This window comes from Hippoglossus stenolepis, chromosome 19 (assembly GCF_022539355.2).
Source record: "Hippoglossus stenolepis isolate QCI-W04-F060 chromosome 19, HSTE1.2, whole genome shotgun sequence".
NCBI lineage: Eukaryota > Metazoa > Chordata > Actinopteri > Pleuronectiformes > Pleuronectidae > Hippoglossus > Hippoglossus stenolepis.
The window spans coordinates 20,237,240-20,264,739 of NC_061501.1; the positions used below are offsets into that span (position 1 = coordinate 20,237,240).

Genomic DNA, 27,500 nt, shown 5'->3' on the forward strand with positions numbered 1-27,500 from the left:
GTGGAGATGAACATGTTGTAACTGTGTATGTGTGATGTCAGAGCCCCGCAGCGCTGAGGTCATCGACCTTTCAGGGCTGTTTTGGCGAAGCTTTGCTCAACGAGAGGAATATCGGACTGTGGAACTACGACAGCAGAGAAGGAGCATGTGGAGGCTGCTTCAGCAGGTAAAACCCAGAGGACACACATGCAACACATGTATGATCAACACAACACATGTATGATCAACACAACACATGTATGATCAACACAACACATGTATGATCAACACAACTCATGTATGATCAACACAACTCTCTCTCTCTCTCTCTCTCTCTCTCTCTCAGTCCTCAGACGGAGGAGACGTCCTTCCACTTTGATGGATCTGGATTCTCATTGGTCCAGAAATCTCTGCGTGCGACGTCGACGTCGATCGTGTTTCAGTTTAAAACTCTGTCGCCGGGCGGATTACTGCTCTACCTGGCTTCTAACAACACGGTACGACACACTCAAGGCTTTTATTGAAGCTCTTATTGTGAAAAGAAGCATAGACATGACCTCCTTCGTGTCTCCTGCAGAGAGACTTCCTGTCCATTGAGCTGGTGGAGGGGCGTGTCCGTCTAACCTTTGACCTCGGTTCAGGCGTTCTGATCCTGACGTCCAACAGGAAGTACAACACAGGAGTGTGGTACAAGATCACGCTGCAGAGGAACAAACGCAAAGGTGCGACTGCATGTTGCTAAGACGTCATTTAAGTAGTGAGTGTGTTGGGGGGGCTGTTTCTCACAGTTACCTGGTTCCTGCAGGATACCTGTCAATCATGGCTGCCGACCAATCATCAGAGAAGGAAGTGTTGGAGGCGGAGTCTCCAGGGATTGCCTCCGACCTTAACCGCTCTGACCTCGACCCTATCTACATCGGAGGACTTCCTGCCTCCAGACCAATCAGGTGAGTTTGTGGTTTCCTGTGTCCCGCCCCTCGGTTTGAGGACGAGATGTGAGCGAGGATGATGCCACTCCTCTTCATCTGAAGTCAGTTGGTGATTGGATGCTGATCTGAAATGACATCATCACAGATTAACCAAACAAACTACTTTGAGTTAATACTTTATTAATGAGGATGGGAAAACATTTATTATAAATAGAATATAATTAATAGTAAAATTTGTATTATTTGATCACATGATCTTTGCAGATTCATAAATTCATAAATAAAACACCAGAGAGCCATGCAAGGTAATGATGTCACCAGGTGAGGACAAGGCGTGATCACAGGATGGGCGTGTCTTAACTCACCTGTCTGTCTTTGAATGGTTGCTAGGCGACAGGTGGTGTCCAGGTCGTACGTCGGCTGTATAAAGAACGTGGAGATCGCTCGCTCCAACTTCGACCTGCTGAGAGACGCATACGGCGTCAGGAAGGGCTGCGTACTCGAGGTAACACACACCGCCGATCAGTAAATACTGTTCACACAGGTCAGGTGATCCGATCGCTGATCCGTCATTGGTCACACTGATTGATTATCTCACAGGCGGTGCGGAGTGTGTCGGTTCTGTCCGGAGGCTTCGTTCAGATCTCTCCTCCATCCTTTAGTCAAGAGGCGGAGCTTCTCTTCTCCTTCTCTTCCAACAACCAATCAGGAGTCCTGCTGGCTGCCCTTAGTGACGATCGCTTGCACAAACAGGTGAGGTCACATGACACATGTATGTGTGGATGTATTCACCAGCATGTGATGTTGATCACTGTAACCTCTGTGTGTGTGTGTGTGTGTGTGTGCGCCCGCAGTACTTCCTGTGTGCTCACCTGGTCTTAGGCACCTTGGAGGCGGAGCTTGGTGAAGTGGGCGGGGCCACCCGGAAGGTGAAAGTGATGAAACCGGACGGATCATTTGGTGACGGAGAAAAACACTCTGTGATTATCACCATCAACAGGAAGTACGTGTTACCATAGAAACACACACCTGCCCCACCTAACACACCTGTCTCACCTGACACCTGTCTCACCTGTCTGTCCTCAGGTCTCTGTCCGTGCAGGTGGACGAAGATCACCTGAAATCAGTCCCTCTGTTGCCAGGCGGATTTCCTCGTCTGTCTCCTGCCTCCTTCTTCATCGGTGGGCTGCCCTCAGCAGAGGATTCCCATCTACCAATCAGATTACAAGATTTATCCAGGTCGTTCAGAGGCTGCATCCAAGACCTGGTGGTGGGCGGAGCGTAAGTCTACCACACACACACTCACACGCACACACGTAGCTTTCTTTGTCTCTGATTGGTGAACTGTTTTCGTTCCGTAGACTTGTCGACCTATCAGGAGCTGTGAGGTATGAGGGGGTGGAGCTTGACAGCTGTCTGTTGCAGAAGAGGGTTGGGGCGGTGCTTCCTGATGACCAGGATGTAGAACCAACTCCAGACCCCACCCACGTATATGTAGCCACGCCCACATATCTGAGTGCCCTGACACCTGGAGCGCTCACGGTAATAAAAACGTTTATTACACATAACTGAACAAGATAATCAACATTTATTTTTGACTGTTGATTATTCCCATTATTGATTACTAAATATACCACTTACCAATATTAATTTTATTGAGTAATGTTTATTAATTGTGACTAATTCAACTCTTGTTGGTTATTCTTAAATCTTTGATCATTTATCAAAATGTTATTATGGACTATTCAGGGTTATCTGTCTTTCATTGATTTGGTAATAACTGATGATAGGTATTGATAATCGGTGAGTGATTATCGATATTGGTTCGTACGTGTTAACGATAACTGATTTCTGTGTGACGCAGTGTGTGTCGGAGGCTGAGCCGAGTTTCCTGTCGTCAGCCGCTCAGTTTGGTTCGTCCAGACACAGTCACATGACCTTCGTCATCAACCCCAACACCGTGAGGAAGAGGTGAGTCTCCATGACAAGCAGGGGGGCTGGTCTCTGAGGGACTATCTCAGAATAAATCCCTGACTGTGTGTGTGTGTGTGTGTGTGTGTGTGTGTGTGTGTGTGTGTGTGTGTCTCTCCTCTATGCCGTCTCCCCTCCTCTTCCACAGCGTCTCTGTGAGGTTGTCGGTGCGAAGCCGGGCTGCCAACGGTTTGATCGTTCTACTCTCGGACTCCAAACACACAGACTTCATCGTTGTCAAACTGATGGGAGGGAGACTGATGATGTCAGCTGACCTGGGAAAAGGCCCCGCCTCTGTCACCTCGTCTGTTGCCATTAACGACGGAGACTGGCACGCTGTGCGTTCAAAAACACACATGAACACACACGTGCAAACATGAAACTGTGATGTCCCCAAAAGAACTAACGCTCTAAATGGGTCCTGTTTGTTAAACACTTTTCATTCACATGCAACAGAAATAACATCCCAGGTGATGACGTGAGACGGACGATGTTTGTTGATCATGTTTAAAAGATATGATCATGTTTCCCCGTCTGTCTCTCAGGTGAGCGCTGAGGTCAGCCGGCGCTCAGTGTCGCTGTCAGTCGATGGTTTGAGTCTGGAGTCTGTGACAGTTAAAGGAAACCAGCTGGACGTGGACAACACGCTGTACCTGGGAGGACTACCACACGCATACACCAGCAGGAGGATCAACGTACGTCAATAAATACTCACATTTAAATTTGATCACAACATCAAATGTAACCTGGACTCATTGGTTTTCATTCATCTAATATTTGATCAATCAATGGATGTGATTGGAGTGAGTTGTAAAAAGTGAGCTCACTGGAAGTTTTCATCAGATTTATTTTCTAAACGATCAAATTATCGCGATCACGAACAAACTGATCAGCCAACATTAAAAGTGACGAATGATCAAATCCCTGCAGGTCACAGCTGCAAACGTAAACATGTAACATGTACAACATACAGTATATAACATACATGTAACATGGTTTATATAAGAGATTCAGAACATGTCTGTCCACCTGTCTGTCCCTCAGGTCAGCAGCAGTTTACAAGGGTGCATTCGCTCAGTCAGTCTGAACGGAGCCATGTTGGATCTGACCAAACCAGCCTCACAGGATGATGTCACTTCCTGTTTCACTAAAGACCAGACAGGAAGTTACTTTAATGGCAGCGGCTACGCCATCCTCAGTGAGTCCATAAAGGAAACACCTGCTTTCACGTCGTCATGTCTGATCAGACTGTTAACATGTGTGTGTCTGTGTGTGCAGTGCATGATGGGTATAAAGTTGGCTCGGACGTGTCAGTATCTCTGGAGTTTCGAACGAGCCAATCAGAAGGAGTATTTCTGGGAATCAGCAGTGCGAAGGTCGACGCCATTGGACTGGAGATGGTGAACGGACAGGTGAGCGCACACTTACCCGCGTGTTTGTCTACAGACAGATGAAGAGTCACTGGTCTGTTGACCTTGGCACCCCCCTGCTGTCCATAAAGCCACACCCCCGAGCAAAAATACAAACTAGGAACCATATACGTCACATAGTGAAGTTCACGCCCCCTTTAACAACCAGTCAAATAATCTGCACAAATTCTTGATGAATGTTCCTCCTTCATAAATAAATAAATATATGGTCTTCCCATTCTCACTGTCACCGTGACAACTTTTGTCGATTCTGTTTTTTCTAAGGTGGTGTTTAATGTAAATAACGGGGCGGGACGAGTGTCTGTGCGTTCGATTGGTCAGGGGTTGTGTGATGGACAGTGGCACCGCCTACTGGCCAGAAAAACCAAACACAGCCTGAGTCTGAATGTAGATGGGCGGAGTTACACCACCCCTAACCCCTACCCACAATCCACCTCAGCAGAGACCAACAACCCCGTCTACGTGGGAGGGTATCCAGGTGAGACGCTCCAACCTGTCTGTCTCTTACCTGTCTCTCTCTCTGTGACCTGTCTGTCTGACCTGTCTGTCTCTTACCTGTCTCTCTCTCTGTGACCTGTCTGTCTGACCTGTCTGTCTCTTACCTGTCTCTCTCTCTGTGACATGTCTGTCTGACCTGTCTGTCTCTTACCTGTCTCTCTCTCTGTGACCTGTCTGTCTGACCTGTCTGTCTCTTACCTGTCTCTCTCTCTGTGACATGTCTGTCTGACCTGTCTGTCTCTTACCTGTCTCTCTCTCTGTGACCTGTCTGTCTCTTACCTGTCTCTCTCTCTGTGACATGTCTGTCTGACCTGTCTGTCTCTTACCTGCTCCTCTCTGTGCATGTCTGTCTCTTACCTGTCTCTCTCTGTGACATGTCTGTCTGACCTGTCTCTCTCTGTGACCTGTCTGTCTCTTACCTGTCTCTCTCTCCCTCTCTCTCTGTGACATGTCTGTCTCTACCTGTCTCTCTCTCTGTGACCTGTCTGTCTGACCTGTCTGTCTCTTACCTGTCTCTCTCTGTGACATGTCTGTCTGACCTGTCTGTCTCTTACCTGTCTCTCTCTCTGTGACCTGTCTGTCTGACCTGTCTCTCTCTCTCTTACAGTGGGAGTGAGACAGAACTGCCTGTCGAGCAGCTCCAGGTTTAGAGGTTGTCTCAGGAACCTCCAGCTCATCAAGTCTCACCTGAGCAACGGTCTCGACCTGAGCTCCGCCCACTTCCTGTTGGGTGTCACACCTAACTCGTGTCCTGTTGTCTAGCGAAGCGCCGCTTGGCTGTGATTGGTCCACAGTCTGATCTCACTGATCTTGGCGTTAAAACAAACGACTTTTAGCAGCTGATTCTTTTTATCTCTCTGTTTCTGTAACTTTAACTCTGAATCAATAAAGTTGATCTAAAATTATTTTATTCAATTGTCAAATTTCTATTCCAAGTTTTCAGACACATTCAAACTTTTAACGAGTTTCTAGAAAACAGAATTATGAATTAACTCGATGTGTGATGAAATCAAACAGATATAATTAGATTAATTATAACGATGGATGTCTGTTAACATTTTCTGGAAACCTAAAGGTCGAGTCAGTGTTAATTAGACGTTATTCAAAAGACAACGCATGTTTTTTTAATTTAAATTTTATTTAATTTTTGTGGGTGACAGTTTTTATCATAAATTAAAACATGATGTGTGGGGGGGGGTTCATTTGTAACCTGACACCAGGGGGAGTGGTGAGTGTGTAATACCAATAAATAACTTAATAAATAAACATAACATGACAGAAATAAATCATAACAGGGATGTCATAATGGCATATTAATGTTGCATTTTGGGTAAGTACAGTCCTGAATTTAGCTGTAAAACTGTCAGCGGGTATAAAGCTAGCTTTCATGCTATGTTACATTTCAGACAGGAAACAGTTGGCATCAGACAGAATACATGTTTCCAGTTCCTTGCAGGTGAGACATGTAACAGCCAGCTGATCTTCCATCGTCCAATCAGGAGCAAACATTCATCAACATTCCCATCAGGTGTCTGCTTTAACCTATCAGAGGTGTGTGTGGGCGGGGCTAATAAGAAGTAAAATGGGGCAGGTTGTCTGGTTGCCATGGGAATGTGCTGATGGCACCACAGCAGCGCCCCCTTGTGTCTCTCACAGGTTCTGTTTTATCTTAACTGTGAAAATATCAACTAAATCTAATCATACTAGCTAATGATTATGCTAACTGAAGCTAACTCAGCCACCAGTCAGGCTGTGTGGTTGTGTGTGTGTGTGTCTGTGTGTGTGTGTGTGTGTGTGCGCGTGCGTGCGTGTTGCTGCTGCAAACAGTTTTTCTGTTGTCTGGACTACATCTCCCACAATGCAGCAGAGGCCTCAGGAATCAGTCCTGAAAGAGAAACAGATGCAGCCGTTGAACATGAAAACATCTTTGTTGGTCGTCTAGTCGACACATTCTCACAGGACCTGAAATAATAAAGGAAGATTTTTACTTTAAATAATTTCAGTTGTCTGCTGTGACGTTGATCCAATCAGTGAACTTGTATCGAGTAAAACTGAATGTGGCCACCAGAGGGAGCAATATTTTCCGATCGGCTTAGCTCTATGAGCATCCCGGAGAATTGCATGCCCATGCTCATTAGCATGTTAGCTTAGCACAGCTTGTTTCAAAGCCTGGTCCTGAATGTTAGCATAGTGTTGCATGTTATTGTCAACAGTGTCAACCTGAGTTCAGAAACCATAGACTTTTCAATTGAAATAATAGTGGTGAATGTTAGCACAGCTTGTTAGCATAGCACTGATGGAGGCATGTCAGCATAGCATGTTAGCATAGCATGTTAGCATAGGATGAAAGCATAGCACTGATGGAGGTTGCAGGGGGCATCATCTGTCAACAGTGTTACTGCTGATAAACAAACAAACGGGTAAACACAACCTCATTGGCAGAGGTAATAATAGTAACAATAATAGTAATATTAATAACAACAACAATAATAATAATAATAAGGGGCAGAACCCAGAGTTATATATGATCATAAACACTTGATTCAAATATTTTAAAAATAAAATAAAAATGAATTCATGTTAATTACTTACATAACATCTGTTAAATTATTGATGAATGTTCATCCTTGATAAATAAATAAATACATGGCGAAGCCATTTTCCTTGTCACCTTGACAGCTTTTGTTGATTCAGTTATTTCTAAGGTGGTGTTAAACATAACGAACGGGAGGAGTGTCTGCGTTAGATTGTCGGATGTTGTGTGACGGACTGTGGCGCCGCTGATGGAGGTCGCAGGGGTCATCATCTGTCAACAGTGATACAGCCCCTAAGATGATAATGGGATTTGCAATATTGGATAATATGTTGACTTCAGCTAATAATGATCAGCTAGATTGATTGATTGGTTTGCCATATTGGTTGGTTTGATTGGTATTATTGATTGATTGATTTATTGCTTCCTGTATATTTCTTCAGTTTTTAGTCCAATCAGATGGCTGTTCTTGCAGGTCTTCCTGTCCTCTGTGGTTCCTCCCAAACATTTGATCCAATCAGGGCATAGAGCTCAACAGTTTGGTTCCTGAAGATCTCATTCATTTTCTGGTTGGATCATTCGCAATGGATTATGGGATGTGTAGTTTCTTCACTCTTCAAATAATTACAGACACAGTCTTGTATCTTGGTCTTTTTTTGCATTTTCCTATATTTTCTATTTACTCTGAATCAAATGTTTTATTTTCAAACTGTTTTTTTTAAATGATTTTCTGAAACGGCAACAGACAAAATGAACGAGAAATTTACTTCCTGAACCAGAGACGTTATAATAGTAGTCGCTCTATTTGCTATGTATGTGTGTGTGTGTGTGTTTTTATCCTGGAGCCAATGAGATGTGAGCTCCTGATGAAATTCTATTGGAACACAAACAGAAGCCAGAATGCGCCATGCACCAATCAGCCAATCAGCATCCACCTGTGAGGACAGGCCTTCCTGTTACCTGTGATGTCATTAATCAATCACATGATCAGGAGACACTTCAGTTTCTTTATGGACGACGACTCGTGTGACGGACAGCTCAGGATGCTGCCGCCGTGCTTCACTTAGCGCTGCAGCCAGGGCCTTCAGGAAAGACATGAGGGTGAGACCTGGTCCAGGTTCAGGTCCGGATTAAGATCCAGCTATTTAATGGTTCAAGGTTTGAGTTTGTTAATCCGGATCTTGGATTTGTTGTGATTGGCTGAACTGGCAATTAAAGATGTTTTTTTTTATTGATCTTTTAAATCATTAAATAATTTTAAAACAATAAGAACCACAGTTTTCTAAAAATAAAACAGGATGATGTCAGTTTTTTACTCTCAACACCACAGTTACACCACAAATTAAATAAAGCTGCAGAAATATTAAAACATAATCACAGACCTGATTTCTGATCCGACAGAAAGCAACTGATTTAAAATCCTCGATGGATCAAAGTGCTCCTGAAAGAAGATCAGTGGAGTTCAGACTGAAGCTCAGCATCATTTAGAACGTTACCTCGTCGGGGTCGATTTCTGTGTCTCCAGAAATAACGATTCTTTTCTCGATTCTTGTTTCTGAAATTCCTCCTTTTACTGTCTGAAGAGAAAAAAAGAGAAAATGGTTCTTCACATTTTCTCATCTTTCTGTGATGTGTGTGTTACCGTGGTGACGTGTTACCTTGGTGATGTGTGTGTTACCGTGGTGACGTGTTACCTTGGTGATGTGTGTGGTGGTGCTGGTGTGAGACGTCTCTGCGGTGAACGTCTGCGAGCTCAGAATTCGTCCTGCAGGAAGATCAGACTCCACTCGGCTCTGAGACAGAACATTAAGATCAGTCAATAATAATCAATACTCTGAAGTTCGCTGGGGTTTCCACAAACTATTTAGATTTGATTGTTCTTAGTTTGTGTTAGTTTGTGTTCAAGTCGTTTTTATAAAATGTATCAATTCAATCACTTATTCCATGTTTTATTTTATAGATAAGAAATTGTAATTATAATAATAATAATTATTATTATTATTAAAGATAAACTTAGATTGTACTCACCCCTGGAGCTTCATACGTGAGAGTCTTCCTCATTACTGGGATCTCCTGAAATTTTCAGACATGTCAAACATATAACACATTATAAAGTATATACATACATATATTTATAAAACATGAAACATATTTTTATACATATTCAAAGACTATATGAAATATTTCTTTTGTTTATGCCTCACTTCTGATGTTTGTTGATGAAAATCTCTTCAGAATAAAGTTTGTGATTCTCATGTTTTCTTTAATCTCAACATTTTAATGATTTAACAACAATCTGCCGGCAGGAAAATTGGGGGATGAACCCGAGGGGCGGGGTCACAGCTTCTACTGGGAGAGGCATCTGAGGGGGGGCGGGGTCACTGGTTTAATGGCTGAGAGGTCAGAGGGTGGGGTCACAGCTTCTAGTGGGGAGGCATCTGAGGCGGGGTCACTGGTTTAATGGATGAGAGGTCAGAGGGGTGGGGTCACAGCTTCTAGTGGGGAGGCATCTGAGGGGCGTGGTCACTGGTTTAATGGATGAGAGGTCAGAGGGTGGGGTCACAGCTTCTAGTGGGGAGGCATCTGAGGGCGTGGTCACTGGTTTAATGGATGAGAGGTCAGAGGGGTGGGGTCACAGCTTCTAGTGGGGAGGCATCTGAGGGGGCGGGGTCACTGGTTTAATGGATGAGAGGTCAGAGGGGTGGGGTCACAGCTTCTAGTGGGGGAGGCATCTGAGGAGGGTCACTGGTTTAATGGATGAGAGGTCAGAGGGGTGGGGTCACAGCTTCTAGTGGGAGAGGCATCTGAGGGGGGGCGTGGTCACTGGTCTCAGGTGTTACCTCCTGCAGAGGTTTAGGTTCTTCGTCATCATCGTCACTATGGTGGGACGGCTGCATCTGATTGGGCCGTGGAGTTGGGCGGAGTAAAGACAGTGGAGGGGAGTTTTCACTGAACCTCCACTCGGCTTTGTCGTCTTCAGAGTTGTCAGAGTCTTCGTTGCTATGGTAACGTTGAGACAATCCCCCAGCAGGTCTGGTCTCAGGGCTGTTGTTCACCTCCGTACTACTTATCTCCTGCTCGCCGTAGCTAGCCTTTAAGTTAGCATTCATGCTATCCTGATTAGCATTGCTAGCATCTAGGCTCTGAGCCTGTATGACAGCAGCCTCCATAGCCTCCTCTACTGCTGCCTGCGCTAACACACTGATAGTATCTTCGCTAGCCTCGCTAGCATCTTCATCGCTAATTTGGCTACTAGGCTCATCATCGCTGAAATACTCATCAGGCTTATCTACGGGACTTTTAGCCCGGTTAGCATTGTCATCATCACTGGCCCATCCCTCTATGACATCATTAGTATGCATGACATCAGCCTCCTGGGGAGGGGGCGGAGGGTTACTAGGGGGCGGGCCTACAACACTTCCTATTGCTACCTGGTCCACCAATGGCTGGTCCTGGTCATGTGATTGTGTCATCAAGAGGAGTGTCTCCACTTTCTCCGACGTCTGAAACACAAAGACATTCAGATCGATAACCCTGATCACACAGGGAGACAGAGGGACAGAGACACAGAGGGACAGAAGGAGAGAGAGAGAGAGAGAAAGGGACACAGAGGGACAGGGAGACAGAGAGAGAAAGAGAGACGGGAGACAGAGAGGACAGAGAGAGAGACAGAGAGACAGAGGAGAGAGAGAGAGAGAGAGAGAGAGAGAGAGAGAGAGAGACAGAGAGGGAGACAGAGAGAGAGAGAGGGAGACTGGGAGACAGAGAGAGACAGAGGGACAGAGGAACAGAGAGACAGAGGGACAGAGAGACAGAAAGAGAGAGAGAGGAGAACAGAGGACAGGAGACAGAGAAAGAAGAGAAGAGAGACAGAAGAGAGAGAGAGAGGAGAGAGACGAAGAGAGACAGAGAGAGAGAGGAGAGAAGAGAGACAGAGAGAGAGAGAGAGAGAGAGAGAGAGAGAGAGAGAGAGAAGAGACAGAGAGAAGAGAGAGAAAGAAGAGAGAGAGAGGAGAGGGAGACAGAGACAGAGACAGAGAACAGAGAGACAGAAGAAGAGACAGAGAGAGAGAGAGAGAGAGAGAGAGAGAGAGAGAGAGAGGAGACAGAGGACAGAGGACAGAGACAGAGGACAGAAGAGAGACAGAGAGAGAGAGAGAGAGAGACAGAGAAGAAGGACAGAGACAGAAGAAAGACAGAGAGAGAGGAAGACTGGGAGACAGAGAGCGACAGAGAGACAGAGGGACAGAGAGACAGAAAGAGAGACAGAGAGAGGGAGAGGGAGAGAGAGAGAGACAGAGGGACAGAGGAACAGAGAGACAGAGGACAGAGAGACAGAAAGAGAGACAGAGAGAGGAGACGGGGAGAGAGAGAGACAGAGGGACAGAACAGAGAGAAGAGGAGACAGAGGACAGAGAGACGGAGACAGAGAGACAGAAAGAGACAGAGAGAGAGAGAGAGAGAGAGAGAGAGAGAGAGAGAGGAGACTGGGAGACAGAGAGACAGAGGACAGAGAAACAGAGACAGAGGACAGAGAGACAGAAAGAGAGACAGAGAGAGAGGAGACTGGGAGACAGAGAGAGACAGAGGGACAGAGAAACAGAGAGACAGAGAGACAGGGAGACAGAGGGACAGAGAGACAGGAGACAGAGGGACAGGAGACAGAAAGAGAGACAGAGAGAGAGAGAGAGAGAGAGAGAGGGAGAGGGAGACAGAGAGCGACAGAGGGACAGAGAAACAGAGAGACAGGAGAAGAGGGACAGAGAGACAGAGGGACAGAGCAGGGAGACAGAGGACAGAGGACAGAGGACAGAGACAGGGAGACAGAGGAAGACAGGAGACGACTCAGCAGGTTGTGTTCTCTAAAGGTTTCTTGATCTCTGGCCGCCTTCAGCAGAGCATTTAGTTCAGGAGACATTTCATCAAATGTAGGTATAGGCTGCGCGCACACACACACACACACACACACACACACACACACACACACACACACACACACACACACACACACACACACACACACACACACACACACACACACACACACACACACACACACACACACAAAGAAACAAACTCAGGTTAAGAATCATCTTTGGACGTTTGATTTTAGTCATTAGTGACTAAAATAAAAACTAGGACATGTAGCCATGCAGGGAGGGGGCAGGCGTAGATTTATTATTAGTTAGTTGATAATATCATATAATATCATATTTTATATTATTATATTATAAATAAACTGAAACAGAGGTTGCCAAACAAATCTTGGTTCAAATGAGGAGAAAAAAACAAGTAACCAATCAAATGAAGGGTCCAGTGACAGGAAGTAAAGACTGTTAAGAACAGAAATAGGCCCCGGGCACAAATCAAAAACCACCAGAATTCTGGGTAAAAAAATATAAATCACAAATCAGCTGTTAAGTGTCCACCATTGTGATCAAAGAAGAAACAAAATGATGTCTGAAGGAAGTGAAGGAGGAAGCAGAGAGTTTAAACTGAACACTGCAGCTCCACACTGCCCCCTGCTGGACTCAATACAGCTCCACACTGCCCCCTGCTGGACTCACTGCAGCTCCACACTGCCCCCTGCTGGACTCACTGCAGCTCCACACTGCCCCCTGCTGGACTCACTGCAGCTCCACCACTGCCCCCTGCTGGACTCACTGCAGCTCCCACCCCCTGCTGACTCAGCTCACACTGCCCCGCTGACTCACACCCCTGCTGACTGCAGCCCCCGCTGACTCATCCCACACTGCCCCCTGCTGGACTCACTGCAGCTCCACACGCCCCGCACCCCCTGCTACCCACTGCAGCTCCATACTGCCCCGCTGGACTCACTGCAGCTCCATACCCCCCTGCTGACTGCCCCTGCTGGACTCACTGCAGCTCCACACTGCCCTCCCCTGCTGGACTCACTGCAGCTCCACACTGCCCCGCGACTCTGCAGCTCACAGCCCGCTGCTGCCCCCTGCTGGACTCACTGCAGCTCCACACTGCCCCCTGCTGGACTCACTGCAGCTCCACACTGCCCCCTGCTGGACTCATACAGCTCCACACTGCCCCCTGCTGGACTCAATACAGCTCCACACTGCCCCCTGCTGGACTCAATACAGCTCCACACTGCCCCCTGCTGGACTCAATACAGCTCCACACTGCCCCCTGCTGGACTCACTGCAGCTCCACACTGCCCCCTGCTGGACTCAGCAGCCCACACCCCTGCTGACTCAATACAGCTGCCCCCGCTGGATTGCAGACTCAATACAGCTCCACACTGCCCCCTGCTGGACTCACTGCAGCTCCACACTGCCCCTGCTGACTCAAGCCTGCGCTCCCCCTGACTCTGCCGCACTGGCTCCCACTCAACCCCCTGCTGGACTCACTGCAGCTCAACACTGCCCCCTGCTGGATCACTGCAGCTCCACACTGCCCCTGCTGGACTCACTGCAGCTCAACACTGCCCCCTGCTGGACTCACTGCAGCTCCACACTGCCCCCTGCTGGACTCAATTACAGATTCTGGTTCTAAAAAACGATCCATGTTATTAACGTGACCCGGTCGTCGGGCTCCTGCAGTTTCACGGAGCTGAGGTGTTAAGTTTGAACAGACACGCACCAGCATGGTTAACGTGTCGCTGCGAGGACACGGTGTTTAATCCTCATGCTTGTTTCCATGACAATCACCAACCAGCCAATTAGCGTACCACTCTGGCCGTGGAGGGAGACTTCCTGCTGGCGGCAGGACTTAGGTTCAGCTCGCCCACAGGTGATTTGGGATGGAGGAGGGGGGTCATCTCCAAGCCTACAGCCCCTCGGGGGTCCAGCGCTCTGACCCCACTTCCTCCAGTCTCACTAATGACGGCACAGACGGTGGACAGGGACTCCGACGGTGAGATCGGCGTCTTCACCTCACAAATGGTCGTCAGCGACCCCCCTGTGATGACATCATCAGCAGTGGAAAGTGGAATGACTCGGACGTGCCTGTCCATCTCAATGCTCGGTGTCATGGCAACATCAGAGCTATTATCCTTAGATGTCATGGTGACAGTCCTGCCCGAGGTGGTGTCGTAGCTCCGCCCCACAGTGTAACTCTTCTCTTTGATTGGCTGAGGGGATTGTTGGTTTGTTATGACCCCGCCCTCCTGGAGCGCACAGGTGAGCAACGTCAAACATACACAAACTAATTAACCAATGACAGTGACATCAGCAAAGATACGGTTACGTTACGTTTCCAGTAAACGGTTCAGTGACATCACATCCTTTTACAGAACAGACTTCTGGGTAACTTGTTGAATGGAAACGTGGGCTGCGTTCGTCAAGTCTGATAATCTCCTTTCCTAACCCCTATTCCTTGACCTCGATGGAATACATCACAGGGTCAAGAAAAGACGTGAAGGAGAAGCCATAAGGAGTTAGGAAAGGAGTTAGGAAAGGAGACCACTGTGCGGAGAAAATCTGCCTCCACTTACACTCTGTTTTAAAAAAAACACTTTATTTATAACGGAAAATACGCACAAAATTTACGGTACTCTGACAGTTCTAATAAAGTTTTCTGTTTTTTAAGTTGCAGTGTGTAGAATTTAGTGACATCTAGTGGTGAAGTGTCATGTTGCAGCTGAACACCCCCCCCCTTCCAAACATGAAAGAGAACCTGTGGTAGCTTCAGTTTGTCCAGTCTGGGCTACTACAAGAAACATGGCGGCCTCGATAAAGAGGACCCCCTGATGTAAATATAAAGGCCCATTCTAGAGTAAATAAAACAACAATTTGTATAATTTAAAGAACATCTATAAAAAACATCACTCGGATTATTTTATATTAAATTTCTGTCAATAGATCCTTTCACCTAAATCTTACACAGTGGAGCTTCCTCCTGAGGAAGGAGGAGATAAGGAGATAAGTTAGGAAGCAGCGAAGCTCCTTTCCATTTAGAGAATTATTATTATAGCGGCTGCTGAAACACTTCAGTTTCACTCAGTTAAGAAGATTCCTGAGAAAGTTTGACTTTTGGAACGCAGCCACCATGTGACCGAACCTGTATGACATCACCGTGTCAGTCACTGAACACCTAGACGGACCTGCAGGACTTATGACATCATAACTAGTCAGGAGCCAATCAGGGTCTAGTATGAAACAAACTTGTGAAGAAAAAAATCATTTTATGTCGTATTAAAGCTCTAAAAAGATAAAGTTAGTGATTGACAGCTCAGTCGACCTACCTCTGAGGAGCTGCTGTCCAGTGGGAGGGGCTAAGAGACAGACAGACAGTTTCAGACAGAGAGACAGTTTGTTTATGTTTTATTTCCTCTGTGTCTTCGCTCTCACCTCGTCTGGCTCCAGGGGTTCGATCATCGGAGCGTCGTCGATTCTTCGGAGCGGCGACGCAGCGAGACGTCTCTCCCACTCAGTCACCCCCCCGGCTCCCCCTCCCTCTAAGAAGGAGCGCCTGAGCGCGCTGATGGTGCTCTGAGGTTTCTGGACATCTTCAGGACTCAATGTCTCCTGAGGACACAGGTAGGAGCACGGGTGAGAAGACAGGGGGGAGAACAGGGGACATGGGGAGAACAGTGAGGGGAAAGGGGGGGACAGACGGGAGGACAGGTGAGGGACATGGGGAGAACAGAGAGGAAGGGAGGGGACAGGGGGACAGGGAGAAGAGAGGAAAGGGAGGACAGGGGACAGGGGAGAACAGAGGGGGAAAGGTGAGGGACAGGGGGACAGGGGAGAACAGAGGGGGAAAGGTGAGGCAGGGACATGGGGAGAGGGGGGAAGGTGAGGGACAGGGGACAGGGGAGAACAGAGGGGAAGGTGAGGGGACAGGGGGACATGGGAGAACAGAAGGTGAGGGACAGGGGGACAGGGGAGAACAGAGGAAGGTGAGGGACAGGGGGACAGGGGGAGAACAGAGGGGAAAGGTGAGGGGACAGGGGGACAGGGGGAGAACAGAGGGGGAAGGTGAGGGACAGGGGACATGGGGAAGGGAGAGGACAGGGGAGAACAGAGGGGGAAAGGTGAGGGACAGGGGGACAGGGGAGAACAGAGGGGGAAAGGTGAGGGGACAGGGGGACAGGGGAGAACAGAGGGGGAAGGTGAGGGACAGGGGGACATGGGGAGAACAGAGGGGGAAAGGTGAGGGGACAGGGGGACAGGGGGAGAACAGAGGGGGAAGGTGAGGGGACAGGGGACAGGGGAGGGGGGAAGGTGGGGACAGGGGACATGGGAGGAAAAGAGGGGAAGGTAGGGGACAGGACAGGGGAGAACAGAGGGGGGAAGGTAGGGGACATGGGGGAAGGTGAGGGACAGGGGGACAGGGGAGAACAGAGGGGGAAAGGTGGGGGGACAGGGAGAACAGAGGGGGAAAGGTGAGGGACATGGGGGAAGGTGGGGACAGGGGGACAGGGGAGAAGAGAGGGAAAGGTGAGGGGACAGGGGGACATGGGGAGAACAGAGGGGGAAGGTGAGGGACAGGGGGACAGGGGGAGAACAGAGGGGGAAGGTGAGGGGACAGGGGAGAAGAGGGGGAAAGGTGAGGGGACAGGGGGACATGGGGAGAACAGAGGGGGGAAGGTGAGGGGACAGGGGGGACAGGGGGAGAACAGAGGGGGAAGGTGAGGGGACAGGGGGAGAACAGAGGGGGAAGGTAGGGGACAGGGGACAGGGAGAACGAGGGGGGGGGACAGGGGGACAGGGGAGAACAGAGGGGGAAGGTGAGGGGACAGGGGGACGGGAGAACAGAGGGGGAAAGGTGAGGGACAGGGGACATGGGAGAACAGAGGGGGAAAGGTGAGGGACAGGGGGACAGGGGAGAACAGAGGGGGAAAGGTGAGGGACAGGGGACATGGGGAGAACAGAGGGGGAAAGGTGAGGGACAGGGGACAGGGGAGAACAGAGGGGAAGGTGAGGGGGGGGGACATGGGAGAACAGAGGGGGAAAGGTGAGGGGACAGGGCACAGGGGAGAACAGAGGGGGAAAGGTAGGGGACATGGGGGAAGGGGGACAGGGGGACAGGGGGAAACAGAGGGGAAGGTGGGACAGGGCACAGGGGAGAACAGAGGGGGAAAGGTGGGAATGGGGAGGGGAAGGGGACAGGGGGAGAACAGAGGGGGAAAGGTGAGGGGACAGGGGGACATGGGGAGAACAGAGGGGGAAGGTAGGGGACAGGGGGACAGGGGAGAACAGAGGGGGAAGGTGGGGGACAGGGGGAGAACAGAGGGGGAAAGGTGAGGGGACAGGGGACAGGGGAGAACAGAGGGGGAAGGTGAGGACAGGGGACAGGGGGAGAACAGAGGGGAAGGTGAGGGACAGGGGAGAACAGAGGTGAGGGGACAGGGGGACAGGAGGCAGAGGGGAAGGTGAGGGACAGGGGACAGGGGGAGAACAGAGGGAGAGGTGAGGGGACAGGGGGACAGGAGAACAGAGGGGGAAAGGTGAGGGGACAGGGGGACAGGGGAGAACAGAGGGGGAAGGTGAGGGACAGGGGGACAGGGGAGAACAGAGGGGAAGGTGAGGGGACAGGGGGACATGGGAGAACAGAGGGGAAAGGTGAGGGACAGGGGGACATGGGGAGAACAGAGGGGGAAAGGTGAGGGACAGGGGGACAGGGGAGAACAGAGGGGGGGGGGGAGGGGGGAAGGGGACAGGGGGACATGGGGAGAACAGAGGGGGAAAGGGGGGACGGACAGGGGAAGGAGGGGACAAGAACAGGGGGAGGTGAGGGACGGGGACAGGGGAGAACAGAGGGGAAAGGTGAGGGACAGGGGGACATGGGGAGAACAGAGGGGGAAAGGTGAGGGGACAGGGGGACGGGGAGAACAGAGGGGGAAGGTAGGGGACAGGGAACAGGGAAAGGTGGGGACAGGGGGGGGGAGAACAGAGGGGATGAGGACAGGGGACAGGGGAGAACAGAGGGGGGGAAAGGTGAACAATGTAACAACAAGGAGATAATTAAAAAATCTAGAGTTAAAAGTTTTATTTACCTGAGTTTTCAAATCTTCATCCTGATCAGACTATCAGAGAGACAGACAGGCAGATAGACAGGTAGACAGGTTAGTGTCATCCCCACAGTTTAAAACTGTCTGTCTCTTAGTGGGAACATTTACCTCAGTGGCCGTCAGGTCTCCGTCCATAGTGTCAGTCAACTCCGTCTGAACACAAACAAGACAGGTGAGACAGGTGAGACTCATTAACCTGCTCCACAGGTGAGACAGGTGAGACAGGTGTGACAGGTGAGACAGGTGAGACTCATTAACCTGCTCCACAGGTGTGACAGGTGAGACAGGTGTGACAGGTGAGACTCATTAACCTGCTCCACAGGTGAGACAGGTGTGACAGGTGAGACAGGTGTGACAGGTGAGACAGGTGAGACTCATTAACCTGCTCCACAGGTGTTTGTTACCTTGGTTTCCTGTTTGTGAGGAGTAGGAGGAGAAATGTCCGTCGCTCTTGTCTCCTCCTCTTCCTCCATCATGTCTTGCACCACCTCCTCCACCACGAGCACCTCGTCTTCTACGAGACACAGACAGGACGTTATCTCACAGCATCAATCAGCTGATTTATTATGTCTCCTCTGATTGGTTGTTTGTTTACCTTGCTCCACCTCCCTCTCCTCTGTCCTCCTCTCAGGTGTTACCATGGTGATGAGGTCACTGACAGCTATGGATTTAGATGCTGCATACAATCCTGTACCCATATCTACACACACACACACACACACACACACACACACACACACACACACACACACACACACACACACACACACACACACACACACACACACACACACACACACACAAACACACACACACACACACACACACACCATCAGCCGCGGTAACCACAGTGACAACTCAGCCAATCAATCCTCATGTTCATTAACAGTGAAGCATGACTCGAAGCTCGTTGCCACAGCAACGGCATACTCAGCCAATGAGAGCTCAGGATACATGCACAGAAGTGTGGGCTAGTCAGCCAATCAGCATTCAGAGGTGCAAGACTGTGACCGTTATGACTCTACATCACACTGGTCCACACAAGCAATGCTAACAATGCTAACAATGCTAACAAAATTCATAATAATAACTCATCTAACAATGCTAACTAAGCTAAGAAACCTGTTAATGCTAACAAAAGTATTCAAATTAAATGTTAGCAAAGTTCACGAAAAGATGAGACAAACCCTTCACGCCCCTATATTTAGGCTACTATATATATATATATATATATATATATTCAGTAATATTTTACAAAACCCTGTGTATATATAGTAATACACTATATATAAAATGATATATTCACTATGGATTCACATGTACACATTTTAATTCCTGTATATACATACACGCTCTATATTATTACTATATATACAATAAATATACACACACACAAATTCGAATTGTATACTGTAGATACATACTGTGTCCATCTACAACCCATGTGATCAGCTAACACACACACACACACACAGGTGAAATCAATACCCTGCTTTCAGCTAAGGCAGCGCACAGGCTCACAATGCTAATAAAGCTATCAATGCTAACAAAGCCATCAATGCTAACAAAGCTAACAAAGCTAACAGTGCAGTCAGCTGCCGTTTCTGACTGGATCTGGATCATAAACGAACATATGGATCAGAAAGAGTTGATACGTTCAGTAGCAGCTACACATCACTACAAACACAAAGCTAGCATGGTTTAAAGTCATGCTAATAATGCTAACCTTCGGAGAGTAACCCTGTGCAATCACACCCCCCTCCTGTAGAGGTCAGAGTCCACCAGCTAAATGTTTGTCAGAGTCATTCACAACTGAAATGTACAGAGGAAGAAAATCATAAAAAAATAATTAAAAGCAAGAAAACAATCATATGAACCTGTGGAATCAACAGACTCAAGCCCCGCCCCATCCCATACGTTAGCCCCGCCCAATGGTTTGTTTTAGGGACAGGTGTCCCCGGGTAGAAGAAACAAACTGTGAGGTTTCATTCTGTCTGATCACGTGTTCAATGACACGTGATGACATCAGCAGAAACAGAGCTGAGAGCTGATTGGACAGAAAAGAACAACTGATTCCATGAGTATCTCAGTGAAGCAGAGTCTTTCAGCCAATCAGAATGCAGCAAGCAGCTTCCTCAAAAAGCTGAATGAAGACAAGCATTCCGAGCTATGACCAATCACAGAGCAGTACTGCGGTATGACTTCAGCCAACAGCGTTAACGAGCTCTACCTGTGTGTGTACCACCGTTGGCTTTGGGGAAAGCTGTGATGGCTGGAGAGCCAATCAGAGAGGGTGTGGGCGTGGTCCTCGAGCCTGAGGATTATCAAGAACTCAGGTCACTGTCGAGTAAAAACAGGAACAAAGAACTGGACCAGTTTACCTGATAATCCCCAAATACTGGAACACTTCCAGTACTACTGTTAGGGTTACTTACTACTACTACTACTACAGCCATTACTGCTGATACTACTACAGCTGGACCTAGTACTATTACCACCGGGACTAGAACTACAGCTGGGCTTAAAACTACAACTACCAAGAGCAGAATTAAGATCACTGGGACCAGTACTTCTACCACAGAGACCAGTAGTAACACCAAGGTCCTTCAGTACTTTTACTCAGATGAGTTCTTCAGAGAAGCACCTCTTCCTGGAACCATGAGTAGAATGATTAGTACCTCCGTCCAGGCTGCGGCTCAACAAGTTCCTCTTGCTGACACATCGTGGGAAATTCGGTGCAGGTCTGGAGATCTGAGCGCTGGCTCTGCGACTCTGAATCTGAGTCCGACCACTGTAACGAAACTTTGAACCCAGAGACAGAAATTTCTTAGGAGGTTCCTCTGGAGACACCAACCTGAGAGAGAGGGAGAGAGAGTCCGATCCCAACATGACCTTAAACGCACCACATGTTACAACGTGACCTGAAACGCACCACAACTGACCTGAAGAAGGAGTGATGCTCCACACAGACTTTCCACAGTCTCTTTGCTGCTCTGTGGTTAAAAAGCTTAAAACCAATCGTGGACTCAAACTGGTCAAACTGGAGACACAGAGACACAGAGACACAGAGTCATGAGTCATGAGTCATGAGTCATGAGTCATAGAGTCAGAGAAGAATCAGAGACAAAGAGTCAGAGTCAAATACACAGAGTCATCGAAAAAGACTCAAAGAGTCAGAGTCATAAAGACAAAGAGTCAAAGACAAAGGATTAAGTAAATCAACTAGTTTCAGAGTCATGTGACTTCTAAGGTTTGTTTTCCACAGTCACATGACTCTCAGACGTTGATGACATCATTCGCAGACTCTTCTTCTGTGGTGTTGACGTGACTCTCACCTCTCCAGGTCGGATCTTAATGTAAAAGTTGTTTCTTTTGTAAGAAATCTTCAGAATCTTCGGCCACGAGAATCTGTTGATCCTCAGTCGGTCTCTGTAGACGAGCAGGCCGCTACTGCACACGCCCAGCATGATGGCCACGCCCTCCGAGTCCTACACACACACACACACACACACACACACACACACACACACACACACACACACACACACACACACACACACACACACAGAGACATGAATTGTGAGGAATATAGGAACAGCTGAGAGAGTTGATGGTGACGTAAAGATGATGTTTGTTTCTATAGAAACAGGAAACAACAAGTGATCACACACACACACACACACACACACACACACACACACACACACACACACACTGTCTTACCTCCAACTGAGCTGGAGACACACAAACAAAACAGCTTCCTACCATCTGATTCAGACAGACAGGTAGAGAGACAAAGTAGAAGAAAAGAACAAGAACATCTGATCTAAATACAATTTTAACTGTTTCTTCTTCTTTTGTGTTTTGAACCTCTCACAGTGATTAGCATTCAGGCTAATGCTAATGCTAACGAGTCCTCAACCACAAACAGGTTTAATTAAACGACTCTGTTTAAACTTGTAGTGAATTTTAAATCCTTCATTGTGACACAGTTATTGATCAGATCCGTGATCAGTGTGACCAGGTTTGTCAGATCTGTTGCTGATCTGATTCTGAACCAGTTTATTCTGCAGAATTGATACTGTTATGCCGAAATTCAATCAATGATAACCATGATGGAAAAATCACTACTCACCACACACACACACACACACACACACACACACACACACACACTAATTGATTGTAGACAGGAAATGGGTCATGTATCATCAGATTGTTGAGCAGAACATCAGCAGCTCAGACTCTGTTTCATTCTACATGTTCATTTAAAGACACATTAAATAACGGAAATTATTTAAATATATTTAAACCTGCAGCAACAAATAATACTGAGAAACATTAAAATCTTTTTAAATTACATAATTTAAAGGTAAAAACTGACATGTCGTTTTTCAGTCAGTCAAACTGTTATTTGTTTACGTACATTAAAGTTTCTGAAAAATGACACATGAGTGGCTTCACTCAAATCACTGGTTTACATAGTCACCTGAACTTCTCATCACTGAGTTGGTGTGTGATACTTGGACTTCAAAACAGTGTGTTGGTTTACGGATGAGTCAGCACGTCACAACAGAAACAAGCGTCCATCAACAATGAGCGATGACCACAGTGACTACAGCTGTGTGTGTGTGTGTGTGTGTGTGTGTGTGTGTGTGTGTGTGTGTGTGTGTGTGTGTGTTGTACCCTCGCGTGATGAAGGTCAACTCCGTACATTGAAAGTTTCTTGACGTTTTCCACGAAGTTCATTTCAGCTTCAGCTGGTGTCATCCCTCTAAAAACAAACACTGGGTTTAATACTTCATTTTAATATTCATGTTAAAAATCAAATATCCAGATATTTAAAATAACAAACACTGGAATCAACTGGTTCATGTTCATATTTATAAATGAATATTTGTGGGACCTGAGAGTTTTGTGCAGCTCAATGATCTTTTCTTCCATTTCTTTAGTTTGATTTGGAGCAAAACAAAGTTCACTGACGTAGTTAGATCCACAGTCATCTACAGAGAGACAGACAGGTCAGAGAGACAGACAGGTCAGAGACAGACAGACAGACAGACAGACAGAGAGATCAGATAGACTGGTGGTCAGTACCGGGGTCGTAATCTCCGAGCTCTGATTGGACGGTGTAGGAACCAAGAACAGTGTGAGTCGCAAACGAACAAGGAAGACGACCAGAGACGATGTCCTGTCTGAGCTGGAGACACAGGAAGTACCTGCAGACAGACAGGAAGTCATCACCCTAACCCAGCCCACAGCAGGTGAGATGATGGACCGGTGAGTGTTTGATTGACAGGTTAGTGAACCTACCTGGTGATGTCCTCAGACAGCTGGGCGGGGTCAGGAGGGTAAAATTTCACATTAAAGGAGAAGTTCCAGGGAACACCTGAGAGACGAGACGCAGGGAAGCAGTTCACACAGGTGACCAGGTAACTAGTTCATCAGTCTACACAGGTGACCAGGTAACTAGTTCATCAGTTTACACAGGTGACCAGGTAACTAGTTCATCAGTCTACACAGGTGACCAGGTAACTAGTTCATCAGTCTACACAGGTGACCAGGTAACTAGTTCATCAGTTTACACAGGTGACCAGGTAACTAGTTCATCAGTCTACACAGGTGACCAGGTAACTAGTTCATCAGTTTACACAGGTGACCAGGTAACTAGTTCATCAGTTTACACAGGTGACCAGTTAGCTAGTTCATCAGTCTACACAGGTGACCAGTTAAATCCTTCATTGGTTAAATATGTACCCATGAACTAGTTAACTAGTTTAGACAGTCACTGTCCACAACTGACCAATCAGAATCAAACTCACCTCTGACCTGCTTCTTCATCTCTTTCGCTGGATCCAACCAGTTCTACAAGACAGGTCAAATGTCAAAGAGACACGTGGACAGACAGGTGGACAGACAGAGACAGGTGGACAGACAGAGAGACAGGTGGACAGACAGGTGGACAGACAGACAGACAGACAGACAGAACGACAGAGACAGGTGGACAGACAGGTGGACAGACAGACAGACAGACAGACAGACAGACAGACAGACAGACAGACAGACAGAGACAGGTGGACAGACAGAGAGACAGGTGGACAGACAGACAGACAGACAGACAGACAGACAGACAGACAGACAGAGACAGGTGGACAGACAGGTGGACAGACAGACAGACAGACAGGTGGACTGACCTTGTTGTTGTCTGCGTCTCTGAAGGACAGACAGAAGTAGTCTCTCTCCAGCAAGTTGACGTGTTCACAAATCTTCTCAAACAGATGATAACCACGAGATCGTTTCTGAACCAGGACAAGAAACAGGGTTAGTTAGTTAGTTAACACCAATGGCAACTAACCAGTAGTAAAACGAACCAATCAATAAACTAACTGCGACTTTAATACAAATACAACAGATGAAAACCACAAAGCTAATGTAAGTGTAAGTAAACTCTAATTAACAGTAACACTTCTAACTAGTGGCACTGTTTCTATGGTTTCCATCATTCTGTCTCCCTCTCTCTACCTGTCTCCCCTCTCTCTACCTGTCTCACCCCTCTCTACCTGTCTCACCCCTCTCTACCTGTCTCCCCTCTCTACACCTGTCTCCCCTCTCTCTACCTGTCTCACCCTCTCCACCTGTCTCACCTCCACAGTGCAGGTGAACAGCGAGCCGTCCAGCAGAGTGACCTTCGCCTGCATCGTCCTGAAGCTCAGCGTGTTTCTACCTGGAGAACGAGCAACGCGACCGCTTGGCGACAGGGGAATGCTCAAGTCGTCCGTCTGGATCTGGGTCGCCCCGCCCTCTGCCCCCTGAGGAAACAGGAAGTGATGTCACCTGTCTAATTAACCATCTGTTCATTCATCATTTACTCTGATCCGTCATTCCTTGTTTTTTACTTGTTTCGGTGTGGAGTGGGAGGCGGCTTCAGGAAAGAACTCTGCCTCTTTGGGCTGGGCCTCCTGTGGCTCACCTGGCTCTGTCGTCATGGCGATTCAACTGGAAAAAGGGACCACATGGTTACCATGAGCTGGGGGGAAAGGTCAGATTTAGTTTTTCTGCAGAAACGTTTGCTTCACATCTGTCAAGCTCCAGCTGTCAGGTGAAGGGTTGCCATGGTAATGTGCGGGAGGAGGGGCGGTGATCAGAGTGAGGGATTAGGACTGAGAGACAATCTGATATAAACTGGTGTCAGGCAGAAGCTTAATCATCTTCATCTTCACCTTCATCATCATCTACTTTATCTTCATCATCATCTACTTCATCTCCTTCACCAATATCTACTTCATAATCACCTTCATCATCATCACCATCACCTTTATCATAATTATCATCTTCATCACCATCATCACCTTCATCATCATCTACTTCATCTCCTTCACCAATATCTACTTCATAATCATCTTCATCACCATCATCACCTTCATCATCATCTACTTCATAATCACCTTCATCATCATCATCACCATTATCTACTTCATCACCATCATCACCTTCATCATCATCTACTTTATCTTCATCATCTACTTCATAATCACCTTCATCACCATCATCACCTTCATCATCATCTACTTTATCTTCATCATCTACTTCATAATCACCTTCATCACCACCATCACCTTCATCATCATCACTTTCATCATCATCATCATCATGAAAGTGTATATTTTTATCATGTTGTTGTTTTTATCAGCTCATGTTTAATGAAAATATAATTAAATTATCCACTTCACTTATATATTATATAATATATTATATATCATTATATATGTATTATTTTACATGTACTTAACATGTATCCTTTATATTCTGACTACACTTCTCTGTTTTGTTGTAGAAAACCAATTCTTTCTTTATTTAGTAGAACTCAGTCTGTACATTTAAATATGACTATCATATTTAATATATACACAGTAGACTATGTTTTTATATATGAATGTATATAAGCACAGTTTACTGTAAATACTTATATATAAATATAAAGTGGTGCAGAACATCAGAGACATAAGGAGACAAGTCTTTGTCGTCCTGCAGCAGGAAACACCCCACTGCAACACACACACACACACACACACACACGTACAAATACACACAGTCACACACAGTCACACACACGCACACACAGTCACACACACGCACACATACACTCACACACACCACACGCGCACACAAACTCTCTCTCACACATACACATACACTCACACACCACACACGTACACACACCACACACACAAACACACAGGGCTGCAGTGTGATGAAGCAGAAATGATGCTCTCTCTCTCTCTCTCTCTCTCTCTGCTGATCGATAACTAACTGATAACCATATCAATCACTAATCAATACCCTCCTCTGTCAATCAAACGTCATCTTTACCTGTCCTCGTGCAGGACGCTCGCTCTCTTCCTCCCGGTGATGGGCGTTTTTTTCTTTCTACTACGTCATCACACTCTCGAAACAGCACGCGGCGGGGCGTTGACGTCACGACGCACAGTACGTGTCAGCTGTTTGAATGTATTTGTTTAAAACCAGACAAACAAACAGAGAACAACTATATATAAATATAGATATATATATCTCTCTCTATATATATAGAGAGAGATATATATATTTAAACAACCTGGTTTTAAACAAATACATTCAAATATATATACAACAGTAATTCTAATAAATGACCAGAAAGTATATAATGTAAATATAATCAGACTCTACAGAGAATATTTTAAATCCTTCATAAGATTTATACAGATATATAATGATAATATAATTAATCTCTGACCCGTCAATGTTTTAAATACAATAATGATAATAATCAGAGTTTGTTTTCATATGAACCTCTGTGTCACGTGTCAGACAGGTAAAGATGATGTCATTCATAAACATGGTTCAGGCGTCATGTGATCGGAAATAAAGTCAAAATCCAGAAAACATAAGAAACTGAAAAAAATAAAACATTCAACACGGCTGAGACACATCAACATGTCTGAGACACATCAACATGTCTGAGACACATCAACATGTCTGAGACACATCAACACGGCTGAGACACATCAACACGTGAGACACACAACACGTCTGAGACACATCAACACGGCTGAGACACATCAACACGTGTGAGACACATCAACACGTGTGAGACACATCAACACGGCTGAGACACATCAACACGGGTGAGACAC

General features: G+C 46.9%; 2 protein-coding genes across 11 annotated transcripts in view; one reads left to right on the forward strand and one right to left on the reverse strand.

Moving 5' to 3' along the window:
* Nucleotides 1-5,712, forward strand: part of lama1 (laminin, alpha 1) — a 25,266-nt gene extending 19,554 nt beyond the window's left edge. The window contains 16 exon segments of the mRNA XM_047344598.1: nucleotides 42-166; nucleotides 326-476; nucleotides 557-701; nucleotides 785-926; nucleotides 1,299-1,413; nucleotides 1,509-1,661; nucleotides 1,763-1,911; nucleotides 1,995-2,189; nucleotides 2,270-2,450; nucleotides 2,773-2,879; nucleotides 3,028-3,217; nucleotides 3,425-3,574; nucleotides 3,924-4,077; nucleotides 4,158-4,291; nucleotides 4,574-4,787; nucleotides 5,415-5,712. Of these exon segments, the coding sequence (XP_047200554.1) occupies nucleotides 42-166; nucleotides 326-476; nucleotides 557-701; nucleotides 785-926; nucleotides 1,299-1,413; nucleotides 1,509-1,661; nucleotides 1,763-1,911; nucleotides 1,995-2,189; nucleotides 2,270-2,450; nucleotides 2,773-2,879; nucleotides 3,028-3,217; nucleotides 3,425-3,574; nucleotides 3,924-4,077; nucleotides 4,158-4,291; nucleotides 4,574-4,787; nucleotides 5,415-5,569 (2,460 nt within the window). The 3' untranslated portion in view covers nucleotides 5,570-5,712.
* A 249-nt stretch (nucleotides 5,713-5,961) lies between these two features.
* Nucleotides 5,962-27,500, reverse strand: part of LOC118098941 (protein 4.1) — a 23,822-nt gene continuing 2,283 nt past the window's right edge. For 3 of the 10 annotated variants that reach the window (XM_047337918.1, XM_047337917.1, XM_047337919.1), the window contains 26 exons: nucleotides 25,224-25,303; nucleotides 24,972-25,136; nucleotides 24,522-24,626; nucleotides 24,150-24,192; nucleotides 23,641-23,716; nucleotides 23,425-23,546; nucleotides 23,234-23,330; nucleotides 23,014-23,101; nucleotides 21,663-21,815; nucleotides 21,270-21,367; nucleotides 21,006-21,181; nucleotides 20,558-20,641; nucleotides 18,923-19,027; nucleotides 18,732-18,841; nucleotides 18,436-18,480; nucleotides 18,313-18,342; nucleotides 15,662-15,838; nucleotides 15,556-15,585; nucleotides 14,041-14,478; nucleotides 12,186-12,279; nucleotides 10,772-10,845; nucleotides 9,369-9,413; nucleotides 9,035-9,133; nucleotides 8,837-8,917; nucleotides 8,301-8,422; nucleotides 5,962-6,692 (listed from right to left, as the gene is read on the reverse strand). In XM_047337918.1, coding sequence (XP_047193874.1) covers nucleotides 8,312-8,422; nucleotides 8,837-8,917; nucleotides 9,035-9,133; nucleotides 9,369-9,413; nucleotides 10,772-10,845; nucleotides 12,186-12,279; nucleotides 14,041-14,478; nucleotides 15,556-15,585; nucleotides 15,662-15,838; nucleotides 18,313-18,342; nucleotides 18,436-18,480; nucleotides 18,732-18,841; nucleotides 18,923-19,027; nucleotides 20,558-20,641; nucleotides 21,006-21,181; nucleotides 21,270-21,367; nucleotides 21,663-21,815; nucleotides 23,014-23,101; nucleotides 23,234-23,330; nucleotides 23,425-23,546; nucleotides 23,641-23,716; nucleotides 24,150-24,192; nucleotides 24,522-24,626; nucleotides 24,972-25,025 — 2,535 coding nt within the window. In that variant the 5' untranslated portion in view covers nucleotides 25,026-25,136; nucleotides 25,224-25,303 and the 3' untranslated portion in view covers nucleotides 5,962-6,692; nucleotides 8,301-8,311. Of the gene's footprint in view, nucleotides 6,693-8,300; nucleotides 8,423-8,836; nucleotides 8,918-9,034; nucleotides 9,134-9,368; nucleotides 9,414-10,771; nucleotides 10,846-12,185; nucleotides 12,280-14,040; nucleotides 14,479-15,555; nucleotides 15,586-15,661; nucleotides 15,839-18,312; nucleotides 18,343-18,435; nucleotides 18,481-18,731; nucleotides 18,842-18,922; nucleotides 19,028-20,557; nucleotides 20,642-21,005; nucleotides 21,182-21,269; nucleotides 21,368-21,662; nucleotides 21,816-23,013; nucleotides 23,102-23,233; nucleotides 23,331-23,424; nucleotides 23,547-23,640; nucleotides 23,717-24,149; nucleotides 24,193-24,521; nucleotides 24,627-24,971; nucleotides 25,137-25,223; nucleotides 25,324-26,697; nucleotides 26,829-27,500 lie in introns of those variants that run through there. The other 7 variants (XM_047337920.1, XM_047337913.1, XM_047337914.1 and 4 more) reach the window with 7 other exon arrangements.